The sequence below is a fragment of the Bidens hawaiensis genome, unplaced genomic scaffold (assembly GCF_021521415.1).
Source record: "Bidens hawaiensis isolate Kalapana, Puna unplaced genomic scaffold, B.hawaiensis_p1.1 tig00030831_1, whole genome shotgun sequence".
NCBI classification, from domain to species: Eukaryota; Viridiplantae; Streptophyta; class Magnoliopsida; order Asterales; family Asteraceae; genus Bidens; species Bidens hawaiensis.
Window position 1 is genome coordinate 21,289 of NW_027495164.1, and position 17,365 is coordinate 38,653.

Sequence of the window (17,365 nt, forward strand, 5' to 3'; positions counted from 1 at the left end):
CCAGCAGTCAGCACCCTCTCCTTTTCTTATATATCTATACCATTTATTATTTTGTATTTTATGTAGTTATATAGAGTAATTTAACGGACTGACTTCTATTATTTTGGGTCTCTTGATTTGATTTTATGGTGGTGAGGTATGACAAGTAAAGGTGGGGAGTACGGTTAGCATGACCCTTTTACAACTTGTAAGTTTATTTGATATTGTATGAGCTTGTGTAAAACTCTAAATAGGTACATTAGATTGCTTAGTTTGTTTTTGATAGGAATAATATCATATTAGACGTGCACAAAAAAACCGGTTCCATACCCGACCCGGTATACCCTATACCCGGGTTGGGTTAGTTTATACCCGGAAAACCTACCCGGTTCTCTCTTTTGTTTCAGAAATTGGTTTCTACCCGGTTCTGGTTCGTATCTGGAATAAATGGTTCCATCGGGTATTACATTAAATGAGCTGCATGCTTGAATTATAGCCGTTGGAATTGATTCCAACGACATTATAGCCGCTTTAGGACCATTGGAACGAGTTTTTGAGGTCCTACAACTATATAACATTGGTTTTATCAATTGTTTTGAGTACCCAAGTCAAAAACACCAAAAAAAAACTTCTCGAGTTATACTCGTTTTACACTCTCGACTTGCCTGCACCTCCAAATTTTTTTAATTCCACCACCATCACCACTTGTTATGGCAAGCAAAAACGAAGGCTAAAAGAAGGCGACTTCTACATCCGTTTTCATTGAACTGGTCCGTGTTGAAGATGAGCTTGAAGTTGCACGGGTCATACCGCATAACCGCAACGAAGATGCATGGCGGAATTGGGATTTGGTTGAGTTGATTAATGGAGACCTTAAGGCTTGTTGTAAAATTTGTGGCACTTTTTTAAAGCATGATTCGAACTCAACTTTAAAAAAGCATATCGAAAGGAAATTTTGTAAGGCGTTGAAAGCAGTCCCCGTTTCGGACCAAGTTGAATTGGGTCGTGATGGTACAATATTTCGTTACAACATGAAAACGGTTCATGATTGAATGACAAAGCTCGTGATTCAAGAAGGTTTGCCATTTAACCACTTCGACAACCCTCGTTTGGCGGCTATGATTCGAGAGACTCTTCAACCTCGCTACATTCATGTAAGTCGTACCACCCTTAGACGCTATTGTCTAAAATTGTGGGAATGTGCAAAAAAATGATTTAGTTGAGTTTTTTGGAACTATATAAACGGATGTGAATTTAACTAGTAATGTTTGGTCGACACGACATGGGTTACCGGAATCCTACCTTTGTGTCACCGCTCGTTGGGTCGATCCGGCTTCTTGGCAAATGATGAAATGCACCATCGCGTTTGAAAACTTTCGGTATCCACATAATGCTGAAAAATTGTTTGAAATTCTAATGAGATTATAACGACTAACTTTTTAACTTGAGGAAAAAAAATATTTTCAATGTTGTTTGATAACGCAATAAATAGTACAAAGGTGGTGGTAAAACTGTACATAAAATATACACCACCTTGCTACGGAAAGTTTTTCATGCTCGATGCGTTGCCCATATTATCAATTTGGTTGTTCAAGACTCTCTCGCTACATGGACGCCGATTTGAAAAACTTTAGAGATATGTTACTAGATGTTTTTAAAAGTAGGAAAAGAAGACATCCTGATTACAAAAATTATTGCAAATTGGTGGAAAAAAAAATATTTGGGGCCGAATTGGGACGTTCCAACCCGCTGGAACTCAACTTGTCATATGCTCTTGTGTGCTTTTGCCCAACAAGAAACATTACAAGCATTTCATAAAACTCTTGTGGATCAGTGTGAAGCCGATATGTTTCCGGACGGTGCTTGGGTAAATATCGGTTATTTCTTGAAGTATCTTAATGTTTTCAAAACCACAACCAATAGGTTGTCGGAAGTTTACTAGCCTACTAATTGTTGGGTGTTGCAAGAATTATGCAGCATTCCTTTGAATTTTAAAGAGTTTACAAACAAGAATCATCTTTTCAATTGTCTTGTTGAACCAATGAAGGAGAAGTTCAAAAAATATTTTGAAGACACCACCGATGTTTACTTGTGCCGCTTTAAACCCCTATTTGAATGTTGCCGGGGTTGAGGCATTGATAGAGGAAATATATGATAACATGGGTATGCGTGAGATCGACCCGATGTTGTCGACTGAAGCGAATGATTCTTTCAACAATACCCTTCAAGAAATTTATAATCATTGTTTTCAAATTTATGGTCTAAGCTCAAAGTCAACTTTTTTGAGGCAAACAACAAGTAGACCATGTAAGGACAAGCTTATAACAATGATGAATGTTGTTTGTGAGTCACGACTAAGCGGCAAAGGGGAAACACACCAACAAGTGAAATTGGCCGATATAGTGGAGCAAACTATGTTGAAGGTGCATTGGTCGAAGAAATTCGCAACCTTGATTTTTAGCTTGGTGGAAAGGAAAGCAAAAAGAATTTCCTATTCTTTCAGCCATTGCTCGTGATTTGCTAGGCATCCAAGCTTCAACGGTAGCTTTGAAATCAGTTTTTTCTTTTAGCGGAAGGATATTGTCGATGCGAAGAACAAAACTCACTTCAGAGTCGTTAGAGATTTGACATTTATCTAAAGGATCATCTGGACGCAGTGGATCGTATACAAGGCAAGACAAACTTTGAAGATGAAATACCATTTGAACGTCCAATTCATGATGAAGAGGTGGAAGAATGACTATCTTCCGAGCTATCGGGTGAAGAAGACGAAGGCGAAGACAACTAATAAGAAGAGTTTGAAAAGATTAAATTTGTATTTATTCTAGTCATGTATTATGTAACACGAATCACTCGATCAACTTTTATGTAACCAGCTTTCTATTAATTATTAGTCTTATTTTAATACAATTGTTTTTAAATATTATTAGTCATGTTTTATGTAACCGGTTTTTAAAGTGTTATTGGTTTTTTTAAATAACAACTTAAACTTAGCCTTAAAGTCATAAATCATAAATATAATTAATATATATATATATAGCAAGATTAAAACAAGAAGTAAAATTTTTCTAAAAAGTGTAGGAAGTGATCTGAACCATTGGATTAATTAAAACACATAAGGGTAAGACCGTCCATATCATTTTTATTATTTTTGGAATTAGTTTAAAACTTATTATAATCATATTCTCTATCTCAATATTCTGCTCACCATTCCATGTCTAGTTCATCTGACGATCAAACCCTAATCAACCCGAAATCTTGGATCCACAACAATCAGACAACAAACCCATGAACCACACGTCCTACCGAGTTCGAAATTCGTTGAAACCCAATCTCCACTGCTGATGACGTCATCTCGTAACAACAGCAAGCGGAAGAAAACCCTATCAGGTTATCAATTGATTGGTAACTTTTCCGGCGACCATGTCTGAACATGTTAATTTTTCCGGTGACCGGTAAGGGTTCCGCCACTGCACGCGTCGGCCGCTGGTTATCCCACAGACGATGGTTATCCCATGGCCGCTGGTAATCCTCCGCCCCCACCGTCATTCCGCCATTTAGCCAGCCGCCGCCACAAGTTTTTATTTTTGATGATGAAGGTGATTATGCCGGTGTTTATGGCCTGAGTGTTGGGGATTTACTGTTTGATTATTGTTGTGATTATCGGTACCGGTTAAAACACACCTATGATGTTCATGATGACAAACAAATTTGTTTTAGTTCTTTGTGTTTATAGTGTGTTTCTGTTAATGAAAGTTAGCATGAAAAAATTAATGTGTTTTTATTCTTGGTGTTTTTGGTGTTTTTGATGTTGTTAATAAAAGTGTATTTTTGTTCTTGATGTTCTTGACGTTGTGCTTTAAATATTGATTAAAATATGGTGTTTTTTTTAAATTTTGATTATTTCGATTTAAAACACACTGTTATATACCTTGTTTTCATATATAATATAACACACTTGACGATTATACCCCCGAAGTGTTATAAAGCAGGTATTAAAATAAAACACACCGCCTAAAAAACACACTTTTCATCTGGACCATCAGATCACTAAATCTAACGCACCAGATTACTTCTTACACTTTTTAGACACACTTCACTTCTTATTATAACTCCACCCTATATATATATATATATATATATATATATATATATATATATATATATATAAACAACCACTTCATTTCATTAGCGTTATAGCGGAACGACCAACATTTATTATACAACGAAAAACTATACACATTATTAAACATAAAAACCAAAATAAAAAACACCGTTCGTCATTTTCATCCCGCTCTCTACGCCCATTAAGCTTTGTTACCGGGGCTTGAGTTGCAGAGCCGGGCGACTCTCCCGCTTCCTTTTTGTTGGCGTCCAAACGTTTTTTCCCAACAATATTTATTGGTATGCTTTCGGAGAGTGGAGTTCGACACCGATTTCAGAAACTTGCCATAGTACTTGCACCGCGCCATCTCTTGTGTGTCGGTCATAACACACAAGTCATAATGCGTCCAAACTTCCGGGCATCTTGGCGTTTCGATTACCATAAGAATCACACCATTGCTTGCCAAGGCTTGTCGGTTTAAGCGAATTTGCGATTTAAAGTTCTTTTAGAGTTAGGGAAGTGGTTTAACATATCCAAACTTAACATATCTATTTATAGTATGTGTATGCTTTATATATTAAAAAACCAGTTCCAATGATCCAAAAACGGTTATATAGCCGTTGAACCGGTTCCCAACGAAAAATGGAAAACCCGGTGTACCTGGTTTTCGGGTAAAACCCGGACCCAGTTCACAGGGTTTTGATTTTTTTCTATCGGGTCGGGTTCCTACCCGGTTCCATTTTGTACCCTGTTTCAAAAAACCCGGTTCTAGGTTAAAAAATAACCCGATTTATGCACGTCTATATCATATCATAATACATTAATACGTATATAGTTGATTTCCTAATATCTTGTATTAGTTATGAGATTTATATCCAAAGGTAGACAAACTCTTGTAAATATTTATATTGAAGATTAATTAATGAGGAGGGCAAGTATTATGTGATAACTGATTTTTCCATGGTATCACGATTTTACATGGTATCAGTATTTTCTACAATCCCACACCCTTACATGCCGAGATGGAATCTAAGATACATTCCCCAATTACCGTTTCAAATGTCAAAAATTTCATCCCCTTGATACTCTGCTCAATTCTCCTCATGGTCTGGGTTATTTAAGATTTATTGCAACGCTTTCTTGGTCTATGATCACCTCTTCCCATGGGTCACTACTGCTATAACCGTTACCCCTGCTAAACCCAGCACCGCTCCCAAAACCGATTCTCTCTCTGTCGATTCGTGAAAACGGCTTGGCGCCATTGCCCTGCAATGGATTTATGGAACTATTTTCAATGATCTATTCATGACTTTTGACTTCTCAATTTGAGACTTCTTGGAGCTACATCTTAGCTCGGGTTTGGGGGAGCGAGAGAAGAACGTTTTCCATGGAATTGTGACTATTGTTTGTTGAAGATTATGGAAAGCTTGGAACGGGAGGTTGTTTGAAGGTAAAGAAATCAAGATCGAAGATATTATTGGTGATGCTAAGTCCCTTGGTTGGTTTTTTATAGTTCAAGAATAAAATGTAAGCCAATAGTTTCATCAAAGTGGTGTAATTTTGGTTTAATGTGACGGGGCTCCACTCCGGCTTGTGAAGAGGAGTGTGTTTTGTCGGTGGTTTATAAAAGCGTGGGGCAACAGGGCTTTTGAAAATCGGAGAATGCGATAGTCTAAATACAAAAAAGTCTATCGTTCTTAAAAAAAAAAGAAATAAATAACTGGTCCAATAGGTGTCATAAAAGGTAGCCAGCTACTGTCCTTTTTTCCCAGGAACCATCAAATCATTGGACCAAGCTCTCTACATCACCCCTCCCTCACATACACGTGTTTTCCTTTCCCAAATAACCACTTCAAAATTTCCACATAAATAAACCCACCCGCTCTTTTTTCTTTAACACGGGGTTTGAACAATCCTTAATATCTGATATTCTTTCTGGAACGAAATGACAATCGTTTATACGACCTGAATTCATCAATGAGAAAACTCATCAATATAAAAAGACCATGTTGAGTCATGTTTCAACATGAGACCTCGAAGATCCCATGCTTTGACCATCACCCTCGTGACATTGGAGCATAAGGTCAATAACAAATAAACCCGTCTTAATAATTATACTTCATATATACTTTAACCCGCTAACTCATTTATAGCTAGCTCATTAGACGTGCTTACAATTTAATTTCAACTTTTTAACAACTCGCTCAGTTGTTACAACCCGTTTGACACAATTTTATAACTTATTAAGGTGTTTGGGTAATTTGACTTTTTTAAGTTTTTAAAAAAGGAAAAATGAGTTTTTAATAAGTTAGGAAGGGGTAACTTACTTTTCAAAAACAACTTTTATAAGTTAAAAGAAGGTGCAAATAAGGAATCCCAAACATGGTCTTAATAAAAGAGTTAAACTGATCACTCATGTTATACAATTATCTATGTTTAGAGTTAGAAACGATATTTAAAACACAAATAAGTATACCAGTTGACTCATGATTAGCCCATCAACTCAACAACCTCATACGAGGGTTACTCCTTTTTCATGCGCAATCAACTTATATGTTTTCTAGTTTGTGTTTCGAAAGAGTAAATTATATTGATCTATTCGCAATATGATTAATATAATTACTACTTATTTAATAAATATGAAAACTCAATAAATATATGTTTCGGAGAAACAAAAAAGAAATTGAAATATCAACTCTTAAACAAAATGCAACACACGTAGCTCGTATTAGAATGTACAAAATTATTGATAAACATGATAAACTTTGAAGTAATTAATAGGTTGAGCTTGTTTGTTCAAACTTCAAACCAACATGTTTAAACAGTTAAACCATTTCATTTAACAAGTCAATATGCTAGCCCGTTTAATTAAACAAGTTAATTCATCAACAAGATACAAGCCATTTAAAATTTATTACAATCTGTTAAGCATGCTTACAAGCCTCTTACAATCCATTAAGCCATTCACATCTCCTTTGTATTAATACGCTAAACCATTCATATTCACTTTCATAATACAAGTATCTTCGAGTCATGACCAATATATTTTACACAAATAAATATATGCATACGTTCGGTTCAACTTACCAATGTTCAACCCGACACAATTTTCATCATACGCACAATCAACTTGTTTATTAATTTTCTTTTGAACTAATATTATACTTTTGAATTCATTTAAACCGTCCAATTTTTATGAGATTTGAATCCTTAATCTTTACAAAAAAAAAAATGAAAAAAAAATTAGTGTTACACCACCGGAAACCATTTATCCCGAACATTGTTTTAAAAGATTCATTAGTAGGTTTCAGAAAACTAAAAATAACAAGTTGCTAAAACAAACTTTAACTTAATGTGAAGGGAATGTACATCAATTCAATTAAATTCAATCCAACCTCCCACACAAATACCAAACAATCTCGTACTTCACAACCTCCTCCACGTGTCGTTCTAGAGTCACCACGCCACCAAACTAAGGGAAGCCGAAAACGGAGTAAAACGATCGAGATTTTCAATATCTCCGGCGACGTTCTCGTTTCATTACTGTACTTGTACGGAGGATGACTGCGGTGATGTTATTAATAAGCCTACGCCGCTAGTGGCAACTGTTTTGAGACCTACCGGATCTGCGGTTTTTGCTGACTTTGAAACGCCGCCCAAGTACGGCGTGGCGTCGGTGTGCGGACGACGGCGGGATATGGAAGACGCCGTTGCCGTTCATCCGTCGTTTTTAACCGGAGTCGATAATATGAATATTCAACCGTCTAGTTTGCATTATTATGGCGTATATGATGGCCATGGCTGTTCACACGTATGTATAATTAGGACCGGACTTTTATAGGGCTGTTCAAAAAGCTCGAGGCTTAGGCTCGTGGCTCACTTGATAAAAGCTCGAATAAAACCAGCTATAAAAAGTTGATTTGAAACATCTGAGCTGATTTGGATCATTTTTGTAACCGAGACAAAATCGACCCAGGCTTGGCTCGGTCGGCTCGTTGGCTCGATTTTAAGCTCGTTTAACTTTAAAATCGAGCTAGAGCCTTTGCTCGCTTAATTTCGAGCCCGAGCTCGAAACCACCCTGGCTTGTCTTGGGCTCGACTCGTGAACAGCCCTAGACCTTTGTGACTGAGCTGAGCTTGCTCATGGCTCAGCGGCTCAACTTGTTTACAGCCCTAGTATAAATATATAAAAAAAATTATTAAATCAATAATTTGATAATTATGAAATCATTATTAATTTATGTGATTGTTGCAGGTGGCGATGAGGTGTAAGGATCGGTTACACTTGCTGCTGAAGGAAGAACTGAACAATAAGGTGGAATTAATGGAATGGAGGAAAACTATGGAATGAAGCTTTAACCGAATGGATAAAGAAATAACCGATTGGAATAACAGCACGGTTGGCGGTAACTGCAGTTGCGACCTTCAAGCTCCGGAGTCTGACGCGGTTGGATCTACGGCAGTTGTGGCGGTCACGACTCCTGATAAGATTATTGTTGCAAATTGTGGTGATTCGAGAGCGGTTCTGTGTCGAAATGGGAAAGCGATGCCTCTATCGAACGATCACAAGGTTAGTTAATTGTGATAATATAATAGGAATTTTTTAGTAGACGGACTTCAAGGAAGTCTTAATGATATCTTTGGAGTTTGCTGGTGCGGCAAACGAACTTTGGTAGGTTCCCTTGGGTGACGAGTTAACTCGTAGTAGAGTTAACTCGTTGATTACAGTTTTTCATCAAACTCTATAGTTTCTTTGCCATCCAAATCAACTTATAGATTGAGTGGCAATGAAATGTATAGGTACGGTTCTCATCTATGTACGTGTTATTGATTTTGTAGCCAGATCGACCAGATGAGCTCAACAGGATTCAAGCCGCTGGTGGAAGGGTGATATATTGGGAAGGCGCAAGGGTTCTAGGAGTTCTTGCAATGTCAAGAGCAATCGGTGAGTTTCAAATCAGTTCGACTTTATGAGGAGGTGTTATGATTTCATTTATGTCATTTCAGGTGACAATTATTTGAAGCCCTATGTAATATCTGTGCTAGAGGTGACGGTTACTGACCGAACGACAGAGGATGAGTGTTTGATAATTGCGAGTGATGGATTGTGGGACGTAGTTTCAAACGAAACGGCTTGTGGGGTAGCGAAGATGTGTCTGAAAGGGAAGGGGCCGATGAAAAAGGATCCAATGGAGAAGGAAGAGGCAGGGTTGGAGAGTTGGGACAAAGCGTGCTCTGACGCATCAACAAACTCCAAAATTAAAACTATTAGACTAAAACCGTAGATTTGGAAAAACTACAGAGATGAAAAACGCAATTCACTCATTCAAAACATGATCTTTGAGATTCCAAAATTAAATGACACCTATGTTAATCTGAAAGATAATATTTTGAGATAATTATACAAGAATCGTAGCCTAATATAAATACAATTATCTATAATAGATATAAACGAAACCCCTAAAATCATACGTGTCGCAATGTGGTCGTTCTCTTCTTTTATGGAAGCCACCAGATTGCTTGATTTTTAAATGGATGCCTCTCATTGATTTAACCCAAATTCATGGGTATGGATATTACCAAAACCAGATAGCTCTTAAGCGGGTTATAACATCTCATCAAATTAAAAATTAATCTTACCAATTATTTGATATGAAAATCCAATAAAATAGGGATATACTAAAATTTAATATCTATTTATAATTAATAAACAATTTTATAGTAAAAAACATAAGCGGGTCATGGGTCACCAAATCTCATAGCTTTTAAATGGGTTATAACATATCATTTATTTATGAAACTCTTTCATCATCAAACCTTAAGTATATTACTAACTTTCTTACAATACAGAAAATTAAAATCCAAAAACTAAATATTAAAAAATGAAAAATGTAAAACAATTATTCTCTCAAGCCATTAGATTGCTTTATTTGTAAATGTAGGCTTCCCAAGCATTTGACCCGAATTCACGGGTAAAGGTCTAACCAAACCCAGATAGCTCTTAAACGGGTTATAACATCCCATTATATTAAAAATTAATCTCATCTAATAGTTGATATGAAAATCCTATAAAACAGGGATATATAAAAAATTAATATCTTATTTTATTTAAAAAAAGATATTATTTATAATTACGAAACAATTTTATAATAAAGAAAATAAACGGGTAATGGGTATCACAAAATCCAGATAACTTTTAAACCGGATTATAACATATCATTTATTTGTGAAACCATTTCATCATCAAACCTCAAGTATATTAATTATTAACTTTTTTACAATAAATAAAATTAAAATCTAAATATACATATATAAGTATTAATAATGAATAATGTAAAACAACTCCGTAATATGGGGGATAAAATCTAGTAATCCTAATATATATAGGTTCTATTATATAATCAATCTAAGGACCTATCTATTTGCTCGTTCATATGAGAATAATTTCCATACAACAAACTTCAACCTTCAAATACATTTCTCTTATTTGTATATCTCGGTTCTCACCGTTTTTAAATTTGGAGTGATGCATAACATTTGGGTTTCCTTCCATAGGACCATATCATAATTTGATTACTTTTGCTTGAAAAGAGGGTGGGTACGATGTCGTATTCTTTGTTCTTTGAGATGGAAGTTGTTAAGGCCCCTATTTGGTTGGGTTTACGCCATCACGACCTAACCAGTCTAGCCCTACACCATTCATCATTGGACCATGCTTTTGCCAACAAAGAAAATAGAAGATTAGATTGGCTAACAAATCTATTCGTTTATTTTCTTGATTAACAAGACTAATAGTTGAACTCCAAATGTAAGTTTTATCTTTTATATTTTTTTGTATTTGCCATATCTAACTATAGCTAACTTTTCCCAAAATGCCATCTTACGTTTTTGTTACCTTTTTCATTTTTGAGAAGATTTATGGAAATTATAAGGCTTTCTTTTGTGATAACTTACTACTAATGAGCTCAAGGGATAATGTGTGATGTTTTTCGGATTGTGGAGTGAGAGTGATGATGAAGGCAAACTTTATGTGGCATTCGAAACTAATTTCGAATCGCATTCTCAATGAAACAATGTTTTCTACTTATGAAGATGCGACAAAGCAACACATATAGTGGACATGCCAGCATAATAATACTGTAATTCCTGGAACCAACTTAAACATGATACAAATATACATTAATATATTGCATGCTTTTTATACACCTACCTTTTGTTGTTAGAGATTCCTTTCTGAAACTGTCACTGATGGTGATCATATCTTATTAATGGGTTTGATTGTTACAGCCATGATATATATCCCAATGGTTAGTAGCAATTGCCAAGCTGCATCCCTTTAAACATTTAAGCATAACTCTTTGTACAAGATGACAAAAATGCTATATAAATATAAGAAATTCTCACTAATCAAGTAATCATAACCCCTTTGAGGGAATTTTTCAATACTAATCATAACTTACCTAAAATACTAGTAGAACGGATAGAATGTCATATAACTAAGGTGACACCAACAAAAGAAAATATGTCTCCATCTCAAAACCCTTAACAAGGGTAAAATAGTCAATGAGATGAGTTGACGACAGTTGAATATAAGTCAAAATCAGATAAATTGACTTTAACACCACTCCATATCCCTATTGGTCCACATGCAGTAGGTAAGTATATGATCATACATCCCTATATATAAAAACCATAACTCTCAAACATATATTCAAACCATCAATATTCCACATATTACTAACACAATCAGCATGGGTGTACCATCAGCTTTCTTGCCTACTATTTTATTCATCTCATGCTTTATCTGCTTCTACCCTGATCTGGCAAATGCTGCCACCCGACACTATAAGTTTAACGTAAGTCGAATAAGGTTAATGTTGGATATTGTGACAACACACTTATTCCTTTATACGTGTGATGTTTTATAAAACTTTTATATATGGTTTTCAGATCCGATTGCAAAGTGTGACAAGACTGTGTAGTACGAAAAGCATAATAACCGTCAATGGGAAATTCCCGGGGCCAAGGATTATTGCTAGAGAAGGCGACCGGTTGGTGATCAAAGTTGTCAATCATGTCCCGAACAATATTACTATCCATTGGTATGCAAATATGCAATTAGTTTAATTATTTTATAGAACGTTGACAAAATAAACCAAATTCGAGTTTAATGACACGAGTTTTGAAATGTCTGATGAGGGCAGGCATGGAATTCGACAACTTCGGACTGGATGGGCTGACGGGCCAGCATACATAACACAATGCCCGATTCAAACAGGCCAATCATACGTTTACAACTTCACCATTGTCGGACAGACAGGCACACTGTGGTACCATGCCCATGTTTCATGGATTCGAGCCACCCTTTACGGGCCGATTATTATTCTCCCAAGGCTTAACACTTCATACCCTTTTGTTAAACCTTACAAGGAAGTCCCGATTATATTTGGTAACTTCTGAAGACTCGTTTGTTTTATATACGGACCGATGCGGTTTTCTTGAGCTAAACAATGTTGTTTGATTACCAGGAGAGTGGTGGAAAGCCGATACAGAAGCGGTGATCAACCAGGCCCTTCAGACCGGGGCTGGCCCAAATAATTCAGACGCGTATACTATTAACGGGCTGCCTGGACCGTTATACAATTGTTCTTCACCAAAGGGTACCTAGTTCTTTTTCGTTATACCATTTTACCAGCTAGAGGTGGAAAATGGAGAATTGCTTTTAAAAGTTTAGGTGGCTTGGAAGAATGAAAAGTATTTATATAGATGTTTTTTTTTTTAAATAAAACATGCTGGTACATATATAGACAGTACCCAAAAGAAATCCTAGTTGGACTTCATAAAAGTTCACTTTTAATTTTTTTCAAGTCCATTTGTTCAAATAGCAAACTTCAAATATTCCCCATGTTCCAAAAACTACCTATAGACATTTTTCGATCTCCTAAGCCACCTAAAAAACTAAAAATAAATTTACGTGAATTTATTATATTTTTTGCGTTAATCTTGTTAATGAATTTAATCTATATGCAGAAACGTTTCGACTTAACGTGACGCCCAAAATGGGTCATTTATTATATTTTTTGCGTTAATCTTGTTAATGAATTGAATAACCTTTAATCTATATGCAGAAACGTTTCGACTTAACGTGACGTCCGGAAAGACGTACCTTCTCCGTATCATCAATGCTGCACTCAACGACGAACTGTTTTTCAAAATTACAAACCATACATTTACAGTTGTCGATACCGACGCAACCTACTTGAAGCCGTTTGAAACCGACACTATCTTCATCACACCAGGCCAAACGAGCAATGTTCTTCTAAAGACGAAAAATATCACCTCAAGTGCCCGGTTTTTAATGGCGGCCCGACCTTATTCCACCGCTGCTGCAGGAACTTTCGATAACACCACGGTTGTAGGTGTTCTTGAATACAACATTAATAACATGCAATTCTCCAATGCTTCCATCAAAGGCCTACCTCTACCTCCACTCCCAGCAATCAATGCCACTTCATATGTAGCAAATTGGACCAACAAATTTCACGGTTTGCTGCCATCTAAGGTGCCACAAACAGTCGATAACCGTTACTTTTTCACTGTCGGGCTTGGGAGCGACCCGTGCCCGAAAAATCAAACATGTCAAGGGCCCAATGGCACCAAGTTTGCAGCCTCGGTTAACAACATCTCCTTCGCATTGCCTACAACTGCGCTTCTTCAAGCGCGGTTTTTTGGGAAAACAAACAAGGTCTTCTCCACTAACTTCCCGGCATTCCCGCTTAGCCAGTTCAACTACACCGGGACGCCACCCAACAACACCAGGGTTACCCACGCCACGAAAGTGGTGGTGCTACCATACAACGCCACCGTGGAGCTGGTAATGCAAGGCACCAACATTCTTGGGGCCGAAAACCATCCTCTTCATCTTCATGGTTTCAACTTTTATGTGGTGGGACAAGGCTCCGGAAACTTTAACTCTGCGACTGATCAGGCTAACTTTAATCTTGTTGACCCGGTTGAAAGGAACACTGTTGGTGTGCCTGCTGGTGGGTGGGTGGCTGTTCGGTTTCGGGCGGATAATCCTGGTGTGTGGTTTATGCATTGTCATATTGAGATTCACTTGAGTTGGGGGTTGAGAATGGCGTGGGCAGTGATGGATGGGAAGCTTCCGAACCAGAAGTTGCCTCCACCACCTTCTGATCTTCCAAAGTGTTGAATTTGACTCCAATTTTTCATGAGTCTTTTGTTTCTTCGAGTTTCTAAAGAGTGATTGTGATTCCATTCAATGTTTTCAATTTTTATTTTTCAGATGTGATGTACGTACAATAAGAGATTGTTTTCTGAATTATATGAAAAGATATGTTTATGATGTTTCTGGCATTAACAAATATATGCTAATTAAACTTGGAAGGAAGGATATAAAGTCATTGGCATGCAAATTTCTACATTTATTTGCTTAGAGGGTTATTAGATTTTAATAATTCTGACTTTGATTTTATTAATCAGAATTAATCTCAGCTCAGAAAATATTTATACGAAGTCCCAACTTTAATTAGAAGTTATTTTCTCCAACAATCCTTTATTTACTGGCCATGTCTGATGGCTCGGATTCAGGTGCAGGGTTTGAACGTCTAGCTACTCGGCGTCTATGCCCAAAGTAGTTTGTATAAGACATCTGCATAGATTATACTTAGGGATAGGTTGAGTACCAATCTTTGTTTATCCTATGTATTAAACAAGTGGTTAAAGCTTAGGTACTAACATATTAATACCTAATTCTCTGAAACCGATGGCTCTGATACCAACCTGTTACACCCTGACTTAGGGCCTAGGAGTGTGACACCCGATTGGTACTTGTTTTGTAGATATATCAGAGTTGCGGGGGTTTACTTTAGCGGATGACTTTATAAAATATTAATTTACATTGAAAGCTTACTCATGAATTAAATACCCGAGTATTCGGTTACAAAATATGGTTTTATGTTATTACAAGGATTGTATATTCAAAATTGAGTCATCTTGTATCGCGATTGTCTATCACCATGACTCTAATCCTTGCCTATAACTACCTGTAGTTAAACACCTGCAATGGTTGGAAAAATACGTTAGCAATGAGCTGGTGAAACGTTGACTGACTCTTAAACGATTTTATAACAGTCGTTAAACGCAAATATAGTTCTCTGTTACAATCTCAGTAGGAATGCAGGTCATTCCCGTGATTTATACCACTGCCCTACACACACAATTCAAGAGTTCTTCGCGCCTGTTAACCCATTGGAGAACCGGTTATAACTGACTTGGTTTGCATGCCTGCTTAGTCAGTTATGTATGGATCCAGACACATATGTTATCGGTCTGAGTTGCTTTTATTTTCTATTTTTTATTGTACGATTTTAGAGATCATGCAATCTCATGCAAATGTTTGTCAGACTCTTTGTAATTGACAACCTGTTTAGTATAAGAGTAAAAATGTCTGTCTGTAAAAAGGTTTAATGTATTTACCTGTGGTTGTCGGTTCGGTGATGTATGAAAACTTTCCTGTCTGTATGATGTTAACCTATAGTAAAATAGGTTTGTATAAATACTTGGATGGTGTTTCTTGGTTAAGCTGTAGACCTTAAGTCTAGTTTTAACCTTGATAAAGTTACAGTCGTTTATGAAAATATACTTGTATTTATATACGACGTTTGGGATAGCATGCTTTGGCCTAATAGGTTCTATCACGTTGGTAAGTTTCTTCAGGTAAGTAAACGGGTCCCGCAGTTTAAACATACAAATCTTTTCAAGGTTAAAGATTACAACGTCGACTAGGTCTAAGCTATAATATATTGGAATAACTTAACTGTAATCCCTACCTTAAACTATCACTCAAGAATGAGAATAATAAGTAAAGAGCAGCAACTCTTCGGCAGGGTTTCGATAAAATAGACGGTTGAATGCTAGAAGAGCTTTGGGACTTTGTATCTTGCACGAACTTCGAGAAAACGAGTTGTTGGTTTGCCAGAAAGGTTGGGGCACAGATTCCTTGGGTAAATGTGTGTTGAAAAGGGTGTTTTGATATGAAATGAGCTCAAGCCCATAGCTCCCCCTTTTATAGGCATGTTTGGGCTCCCATCGCGATACACGATAGAGCTTTGTGGTGGCCGACGCGTATCGCCACGCCGCAATTCATAAAAACATGCCACGTGTTGACATGTGGTTGGACACGTGTACCTGGTTACTTAACGCGGGCATTGCGTATCGCGATGGTCCAGTTGGTTTGGCCATCGCGTAGCGCACACCGCCATCTCCTCGATCTTGATGAACTTCCATCGCGTAACGCGATGGAATTATGATTATCCTGTCGCTTAGCGCGATGGGTCTAGAAAACCAAAATTTTCATTTTTAACCATTTGACTTTAAGATTTGACATTTTTGGCCCAAGCTTAAATAGGGTATTTTCGAGGTGTTACATGTAGAATTCAACTACAAGACACAAATACACTATTCGATCTTATGAGCCAATTGGCATAAGCCACATATTTATTTTTTTACATATTATAGCTTAGTGTACAATCATTTAATGTACGCTATATATGTTTGTTTTCTTCCAGTACGTTACTAGTAAAAGTACAAATTAATTATTTTGATATACTTTTAATTTAAATAAATCTTATCCTTTATAAATTTAATTTTCTAATTATTATTATTATTATTATTATTATTATTATTAATTCAAACCCACATGAATAATGCTTTATATACTGTTTCGACCTGGTTATACTTTTCTATAATAATGTTTTACATGTCGCTATATACTTTTGAGTTATCACTCCCCAACGTGCGTGTTTAAATGCTTTTACGTCTATTTACATCTATTTATTTCGGTCATACGATCCCATCCATATTTAAGATTTGATATTTTTGGCCCAAATTTAAATGGGGTATTTTCGAACTATTACAATGTAGAATTCAAGTACAAGACACAAATACACTATTCGCTCTTATGAACCAATTGGCATAAGCCACATATTTCTTTTTCACATATTATAGCTTAATGTACAACCATTTGATGTACGCTATATATATATGGAATGGTTAACATGAAACCCTTTATTAAGTAATGAAGCATTGAAACTCAATCTCTAACCATCTATTTTCAAAATCCTATGGTTCAGATCAATTCAAAGTTGATGGTCCCACTTGTTTTAACCACTTTTTGAATAAAATATCAGGAAATGGCAAAATAGGAAAAAGAAATACGAGGAAAAAAGACAAAATTGATGCAAAAAGGAGCATTGAGAT

The 17,365-nt window shown here is 36.4% G+C and overlaps 1 protein-coding gene and 1 pseudogene across 1 annotated transcript; both read left to right on the top strand.

Moving 5' to 3' along the window:
- The first annotated feature begins 6,110 nt into the window (after nt 1-6,110).
- Nucleotides 6,111-9,369, top strand: LOC143581213 (putative protein phosphatase 2C 24; annotated as a pseudogene).
- A 2,462-nt stretch (nt 9,370-11,831) lies between these two features.
- Nucleotides 11,832-14,459, top strand: LOC143581202 (laccase-4-like). The gene is made up of 5 exons (XM_077064028.1): nt 11,832-11,940; nt 12,035-12,186; nt 12,289-12,533; nt 12,613-12,744; nt 13,213-14,459. Exons 1-5 carry the CDS (start codon nt 11,836-11,838, stop codon nt 14,295-14,297), a joined length of 1,719 nt encoding a protein of 572 aa, XP_076920143.1. The 5' UTR covers nt 11,832-11,835; the 3' UTR covers nt 14,298-14,459.
- The last annotated feature ends 2,906 nt before the right edge of the window (nt 14,460-17,365 follow it).

Bases quoted from the DNA above. Each gene is read 5' to 3' on its own strand.
- LOC143581202 (XM_077064028.1), top strand. From the start codon at position 11,836: ATGGGTGTACCATCAGCTTTCTTGCCTACTATTTTATTCATCTCATGC. The intron at 12,187-12,288 runs GTATGCAAATAT...TGATGAGGGCAG, and splicing joins AACAATATTACTATCCATTG to GCATGGAATTCGACAACTTC. The intron at 12,534-12,612 runs GTAACTTCTGAA...TTTGATTACCAG, and splicing joins GGAAGTCCCGATTATATTTG to GAGAGTGGTGGAAAGCCGAT.